Raw genomic sequence first — 8,033 nt, forward strand, 5'->3', positions numbered from 1 at the left:
CCCAATATTGAGATTCTGTGCCCTTCCTCCCTCGACGAACTAACTGTGCCGCGTGTGCAGACTACTTCCCACCCTAACCATAATTGGGATACGATTCTTCCCCAGTCCTCCATTATAGGTGAAGTCTCCCATTCTCCCATCTCATTTTCTTTTCCTGTTACTGTTTTCGAGAAGGCGTCAGTGGTGGAACCTTTCTTCTTGTAGCGTTTTGCAGTGTTCTGAGCTGAGGAAGGTGGTGGGTGGTTCAGTTGAAGGCTACCATTGTGGAGGGAAGATATTTGAGGAGGCGGCGTAGATGAGGCGGCGCAACCAGGGGAGTGTCGCTCTGTGACAAGGTCTTCCACTACCGCTTCAGAGGCTATTGAAGGGGCTACCATCGAGGTAAGTTGTCATTTTCATTGATGAACTATAAAAGCTAAGAAGAATGTGTTCTGACTTTGTTCAATGTATACTCAGAATTAGTTTGTGCAATATGATTTTTTATAGAAAATATTGTTCAAAGTAGTCATTTTGATTGCTAATGTATGTTGATTATGAAAACTGATAACAAATACTGGATCAGAGTAAAAAGCTACTGGTACACCTAAAAAGCCAATTTCAATAAGTATAACTAGTGAAATACTCAAGATAACATTAAAGCTGAGTCTTGTTTCACAATTTGGTGTGTCTGTCTCTGTTGAAGCATCTGAAGGTTCGTTATAGAGCATGACCTAACCATGTCACTTGGTAAGGGAATCACGGGAAGGATATCACAGTTGCATATCTCAATCATGAACCCATCTGGGTCATGAAAAAACAACTTATCCACTTTGATCCCGCCTTCTTCCACCGTTCCACGCGCGTATTCTATCTCCATTTCCTCAAGCTTCTTCTCCACTGCTCCCATGCTTTCACACTGTTTTCATTCATCACAAAAACCAAACAAACCATGTCAGTTTCCTTTTGTTCAGTCATTTTGTCAAACACACTGTAATTAATTTCAAGTAATGCTATGAAACAAATTTCATTTCACACTGAAACCTTGCCTGGAATGATATGTGATTATCTTTCGGATTAATTTCTTTCTTTCTTAGAATGTTGCTGGGGTCCTCTACTTGAAGCAAGTGAATTCCAATTCCATATCCGAATAGCCTGTACAACAATGACTAAGAAGGAACAGAGTGAGGAGAATTTACCCCAGAAGAAAATAACATAAAAAAGTTTGATTCATTTTTTTGACATTTTTGTTCAACTGTGTTGATGTGTCCCTTTCTAGCTAGGGTGAGACAGGAAGGATAATGAGAGTTTGTTTTCTTGGGATTCAAAAAATGAACCCACTATTCCTGCTTGGATATGGACACTCTGCCCTCTTAAATTATGATGTCAGGTTCTGCTGACATTCTTTTCCTATCAAACTGCAAAATATTTTGGTTTCATTTTAAACCGTGAATGCTATTGTTTCTTTAGGTTTTCGTACATATCAGTTCTTGGCTTGCATTTTTATCTCCATGTATCTTTCTTCCTTAAGGATTATTCAGCATGCTGGATTTAACAATCATCAACATTAATCACCTTGTTCTGTTGTTGGATACATATAATATGCTCAAAATTTGTTCAAAAGTGAATTATTTAATGTCATTTGATTAACATATTACTAATTTGCATTAACTTGTTCTGGTTTAACATCTGACTTTTTTTACTGATATAAATAGTTAGCATCCCTTCTTCCCAAACCCAATCCACAAGCTGCATGATACAAATGAATTGAATATGAAGAAAATAAATATAGATTTCAAAGACTGAACGAATATAGTAATGCTGAGATGTTAAAAAAAATTCAATCATGGTGTTTGAAACTATATTATTCACACTGTGTTAACTTTCTTATTAAGAAGTTTTTAACAGCTCTATATATACACAAGGTGAGAATCTAGATGAGTTAATTTCATAATTATGTCTACTGAAAAAACTGTTAGCTAGCTGCTGAGATATATTAATGATTTAAATTCTGACTTTTGACCATTGAATTTACTGTACAAGTTTTTAACCATTCCTTATTCGTCAAACCTGTGTGTATCAATCCAATAAACAATTACTTTTATGGGATGCTCTACCATTCTGATTTTTTACCCAGCTGGGAAATCACAGGTTTTGTTTTCACCCATTTGAACTTTTTTTTAGTTTCTGTTTTAGTTTATTTTTGGACACTATTTTATTTTATTTTATTGGAAGAAACAAATTCTAGGACCTTCTGTCCCATGAACAAGAGAATGTACTCACATGAATTTTTAGAGAAACACAGTTCATTTACATCAGAAATCTACAAATGAGAATATACTCAGAGGTGTAGCTTGTATGATAGAGGAACTTAATTGTGTTATTCTTAATTTTATTCTAATTCAAAAAATTATTAAGTTGTTTCCAATTAAATTTTGAATAATGGGTTTTTAAATTTTATTTTAATGATAACCTTTTATAAAATATAAAAACTTATAAACCCTAATGTAAATGATTCTCCTGATTTATGTAAAGTTTTAGATAATTTATATATTAACACTATATATTATAAGAAACCAATAATAAAATATGTTTATATAGTATGTTTTATTAAATAAAATAAAATGAGTGAATATATATTTTTTTAATTTACATAGGAATAATTGAGCCCTGCCCTACAGTGTAAGGTCAATCTCAGATGGGGTTCTCATTAAATGTTCTTTCTCACTCCTCATATTTCTCACACCTAATCAAAAACACATCACCAACAACCTAAATAAAACTTAAAACTTTTTTTAAGGAAAAAAAAACCTCTCATTTCATAACATGTTTTATCTCATTTTATACATCTCATCTTTTACAACGGTTACTGTGTATATTAATGGTTGTTTCTGCATAAAAAACATAATAAATTTAAACATTAATGGGTTTTTCTGCATAAAAAAAAACAAAGGGTTGTGTTGGGGACCAGTAAATGTTTACCGTGGGTGTAGTACTGAGGCACTGACCAATTTTGGATTTCTGGAGTAGTGTCTAAACAGTGTGGGGTATTTTAATTCCCAAACTCAGTGCTCTACTTGATAACCTTTTGCTGCCTGATTCCAAAGATCGTGAAGTCATCATGAAATTTTAACGCCATGCCTCATGGTGGAAGTAAATTTACATGTTCGGATTGGTTATTGATTTGAGTTAAGTTCATATGTATGTGTTTTTGTGATTTGGTTATGAAAATAATTGTATGTTCTTTATGGTGCTATAATGTTGAGATTGATTTCTAAGAGAAGAGTACCGTGTGAATTCCATTGTTAGATATATAGTACCAATTTGATCATTCGATGTAAAAGACAATTTTTTGTGTTAGTGTAAGGATAATTCAATTACAAAATATCATTATATATACATCTAAGTTAAACACTAGACACTGTAACTTGTCACAGTCAAGGACTTTGTTTTCTTATTTGGATTTAGTGAAACTAGACATATGTATTCATAAGTAAAAATGTATGCAACCAGAGGAAGAGAAGTGATAACAACTTGTCTGGTTTCATTGCTTTGGCAGAGATTAATTGATGGTTTCTTCATTCTCAAACAAAGAATGTGACAATCCTTAGTAAAGTGGAGAGTTGGACCAGAGGAAGAAGAGCTTGAGTTACTCTCTCTGCACCAAAGAAATATGTTTCAACACATTCTTTAGGTAACTGATAATTGATTCTAATTTTTAATTGTCATGAATTATTTGAATTGTATGGTTGGGGAGCTTATGTTATTTTTAATTATTTAAAAGTGTTTATTAGAAATGAAGTTTGATATATATTGATTGAATGGTTTAAAAGTGTTGTTGAAGTTAACCCAACACCTCATTGTCTTGATACCTGTTAGTAGCACTCTTCAATCTTCCCATTTAAACTTTGTTCACACTTTGGAAAAGTTTAAAAAACGAAGAAAGAATTAAAAGTAAATTCTTATGAACCTCATTGGTTCATACACTAGTAAAAAAAGAGGATTTAAAATCGCTATATACGCTTCGGTTTAAGTAAACCCGAAGCATATAAAAGCGCGGTGGCAGAATCGTAAATAAAGCTAACATATATGCCTCGGTTAAGCTAAGACCCGCGATAGAATAATGATATTGCACCAATTAATCTGAGACCCGAGGCCTATATCACTGCTACGTCAGACTTAAAGGCCTCGGTTCGTTAGGAACCGAAATCGTAAATGGTTTCCAACGCTTTATACCTCGGGTTGGCCATTTAACCGGTGCCAAAGCAATAGCTTATTTTCCTCGGGTTGGTCATTTAACCGGTGCCAAAGCAATAGCTCATTTTCCCTGCCACTCTACACTTAGCGTCTTTGCGTCAAATCAACACTTCCACGGCTTCTCTTTCCTCAGCTTCTCCTTCCTCCTGCTCTCCATTCTGCCTCTGCGTCGCGGGTTTCACCACCTCTTCCACGGCTGCCTCTGCGTCGCGGGTTTCATCCACCGCTCCAGATCGCGACCTCTGCGTCGCGGTTTCCTCCAGATCGCGACCTCTGCCTCTGCCTCTGCCGGAAATAGGGTTCCTCCATCGCGCCACCGTCACTGCTGCGTCTGCCTCCGACAGTGCTCCAGATCGCAACCTCTGCGTCGCGGGCTCCTCCAGATCGCGACCTCTGCCTCTTCCTCTGCCGGAAATAGGGTTCCTCCACCGCGCCACCGTCACTGCTGCGTCTGCCTTCGACAGTGCTCCAGATCGCGACCTCTGCGTCGCGGGTTCCTCCAGATCGCGACCTCTGCCTCTGCCTCTGCCGGAAATAGGGTTCCTCCACCGCGCCACCGTCACTGCTGCCTCTGCCTCTGCCTCCGACAGTGCTCCAGATCGCGAAGCCCAAATCGCGAAGCCCTAAATCAGCGTTCAACCTCACGCGAGTTCGTCTCCTCCGCCTCGGCCACCATCGGCGTTTCTCCCCCAACGGCGAGTGGGTCGCCTCCGGCCCGGCACCATCGCGCGTTTCTCCCTCAACGGCGACTGGGTCGCCTCCGGTACCGTGACGATCTGGGGCACGCGATCTTCAGTCCCGACGGCCACCGCAAAACTTCTGATTTGTTGATGATGTTTTTTACCTTGATGTTGTATACTGTGCTATGAAGCTTCTGCGTTGTGCATTTCTGATATGTTATTGTTTTTGCTGTGAACCCCAAATGGCTGGACGGCTGAGGACGATTGAGAATGACTGGAAAAAAAAAAAAAAAATAATACGTTCACTGCAACAAAAAAAATGATGCATTACCGACGGTAAATGATGCATTACCGACGGCTTTTACCGACGGATGCAAAAAAATGTATTTTACCGACGGATATGGGCCTTCGGTAATTACCGACGGCCAAAAGCCTTCGGTAAAGCCTTCGGTAATTACCGACGGCCAAAAGCCTTCGGTAAAGCCTTCGGTGAAAAGAGCGGCAAAATTCCCGCCCATTTTTCACTCTCTCTACGCAAAGTTTATACATTTTTATCACTCACAAATCGCTTTCTCTGCTATATTTCTCACATTTTCTCACCTTCTGCCACCATTTTTCTCTACTGTGCAACCATCTTCCCACACTGTCACCGGTGCCGCTGGGAGAACGCCACCGTAGCCTTTGGGAGGACGCGACCGCTGCCATGGGAGGACGTCGCCGCTGCTGTGGGAGGACGCCGCCGCTGCTGTGGGAGGACGCCGCCGCTGCTGTGGGAGAAGTGCCGCTGCCGTGGGAGAAGCGCCGCTGCCGTGGGAGAAGCGCCGCTGCCGTGGGAGGACGCCGCTGCTGCCGTGGGAGAAGCGCCGCTGCCGTGGGTGAAGCGCCGCTGCCGTCGCTGGAGAGGACCACCGTTGCCATGGGAGAACACCACCGTGCAAGCTTCACTGACATTAGGGATTTTTTCAATTTTAGGGTTTCTAAAACAATTAAAGAACCAAAGTGTAGCCTCTGATTTTGGTTTTGGAATGAATAAAATTGTTGTTTTGGTTTAGGAATGAAGAAATTTGGGTAAAAAAAACTGAAAAACGAAGGATACAGGAGAAGGGAAAAGAGGAAGAAGATGAACCAGATCGACGTATTTACCAACAGACTTACCGAAGGATTTTGGCCGTCGGTAAAGCCTTCGGTAAATACCGACGGTCATTTGTCCGTCGGAAAAATCGCATTACCGAAGGCTTTTGGCTGTTTCCGAAGGATTTTGGCTGTCGATAATAACTGTTTTTTTGGTTGTGGTTACTGCCTCGGTTACCTGGGAACCGAGGCATAATCCTATTCTTTTTGACGCAACCATTAACCGAGGCATGAAACCTACTACTTTTTATCTCGGTCGTATACGCCTCGGTTGTAGAACCGGGGCCTATAAGGAAAAGGAATCGGTGCCATTTCCTATTATTGTACTAGTGATAGTTTGGTTTATATTAAGATTTTCTTTCTAAACCATCAATTTTTAAGTTAAATTGGAAGCGGAGTAGTGATTTTGAGCTGCAAGCTGTTTATAACTCATTTTAGAGTTTAAACACAAATAAAATCATCAAACAAAGTTGGTTTAACATTGAGGTGTGTGTTTAAATCTGTTCCATACGTGTTTTAGTATCAAACCACCCAACTAGGGACTTTCTCTAGTGCATAATTTTTGTTTAAGCTACTGTTTGATTAATTTCTTTGGCCAAAAGTTGTCAAAATTCAAAGAATTTGGTTTGTTGAATTCTGGTGCAGTATGATAAATTTGTTTGGTCATGTTTTAGTTGGTTATTGTTATTCCTTTTTGGATACTATTAGGTAATGCTTAAATTGTTGCTGTGGTTATTAAATTAATGGAACAAAATCTAATGAATAACCTTAAATACACTTCTATTTGATGTCTTAGGTGATTTTTTAAAGCAATTGTGGGCAGAAGGAGAGGAAGAGAGTCTACAAAGAAGACTTGATCAGGAAAGGATAAGAAAGGCGAAGGTATGGTCACCTAAACTGAAATTGCATGATTATATGTGATATGTTATTTTCATTCTTGTTTCATGAATTTGATGTTGTTATAAAATGTTGTGAATGTCCACTTTGAATGTTAAGTTATGTTGAATGGAGTTTATGATACTGTATACATTGAGCTTTGTCAAACTTTGTTTTGAATTGTTTGAATTTGATTGTCAAATATGTAAGAGTTTTTAGACTTAGAACCTACAACTAACGAGTCCTAATTAAGGTTGACGGTATACTGCCAACTAAGTTAGTGGCTGTAGCATAAAACTCTATTAGGCCAGTACAATTCCCTAAGCTTGGTGGTATACCCCCACTGAAGTTATTGTGAGAAAGACACAAAATAGACAACATTTTACAATTTCTAGATCCCAGTTGAATAGTACCTCCAAGACTATTACGATCTAGAAATAACACAAGAAGATTTTCGAGATCATTTAGACTCTTCGGAATAACTCCCTGCAATCCATTACCTAACAAATATATGTATATAGACAACCAAACTGTGCCAAAAACCACTGAATCAGTATATGACTGGTTGAGTTTCAAATTTTAAGGAAAAAAATGGGAAGTCAAACTATGCTTTTGAAGATTTAATGAAATTGGACCAAATCAACAGTGGTCAGAAGTTTGAAATGACTAATTGAACTTGTTTAAATGCTCACACTGCACTGAAATACAGTGATGCATGAAATCACTGTGACAGTTGCTCAAAATGTAGAAAATGCATTAATCATTGATGCAGAATTAGAAAAACAGCAGATTCAATGGTGGCTGGTTCAATGAAATGTACAAGAAACATCCTAATCAACTAGATCTAGTTGCTGAATAAGAACTAGGTGATTAATAATTGTCCTAAGACATGGCAAAGATGCAGCACGTTGCAAAGCTCATAAAATTCTGATACAATAGTAAAAACCAGATTTAAATCAACTCAACTACTGTTTTTTGCAGAATTGTGATTGATTGTAATGACTATCACTTCAGACATGCTTAATATGACATAAGAAACAGTGTGCACCACAGTATACCAGAAACTCACTTTTACTCCATAATGTAAAATCAGAGTTGGATGAACTTAATCAC

General features: G+C 38.4%; 1 protein-coding gene across 1 annotated transcript; it reads right to left on the reverse strand.

The window, feature by feature from the left end:
* Window positions 1-622: 622 nt before the first annotated feature.
* LOC108346725 (glyoxylase I 4-like) lies at window positions 623-6,711 on the reverse strand. The gene is made up of 3 exons (XM_017585778.1): window positions 6,641-6,711; window positions 1,026-1,131; window positions 623-895 (listed from the first exon to the last, which is right to left on the reverse strand). The coding sequence occupies exons 1-3, from the start codon at window positions 6,709-6,711 to the stop codon at window positions 623-625; spliced, it is 450 nt and encodes a 149-aa protein (XP_017441267.1).
* Between the last annotated feature and the right edge of the window lie 1,322 nt (window positions 6,712-8,033).

This window comes from Vigna angularis, chromosome 9, assembly GCF_016808095.1.
Source record: "Vigna angularis cultivar LongXiaoDou No.4 chromosome 9, ASM1680809v1, whole genome shotgun sequence".
Classification (NCBI taxonomy): domain Eukaryota; kingdom Viridiplantae; phylum Streptophyta; class Magnoliopsida; order Fabales; family Fabaceae; genus Vigna; species Vigna angularis.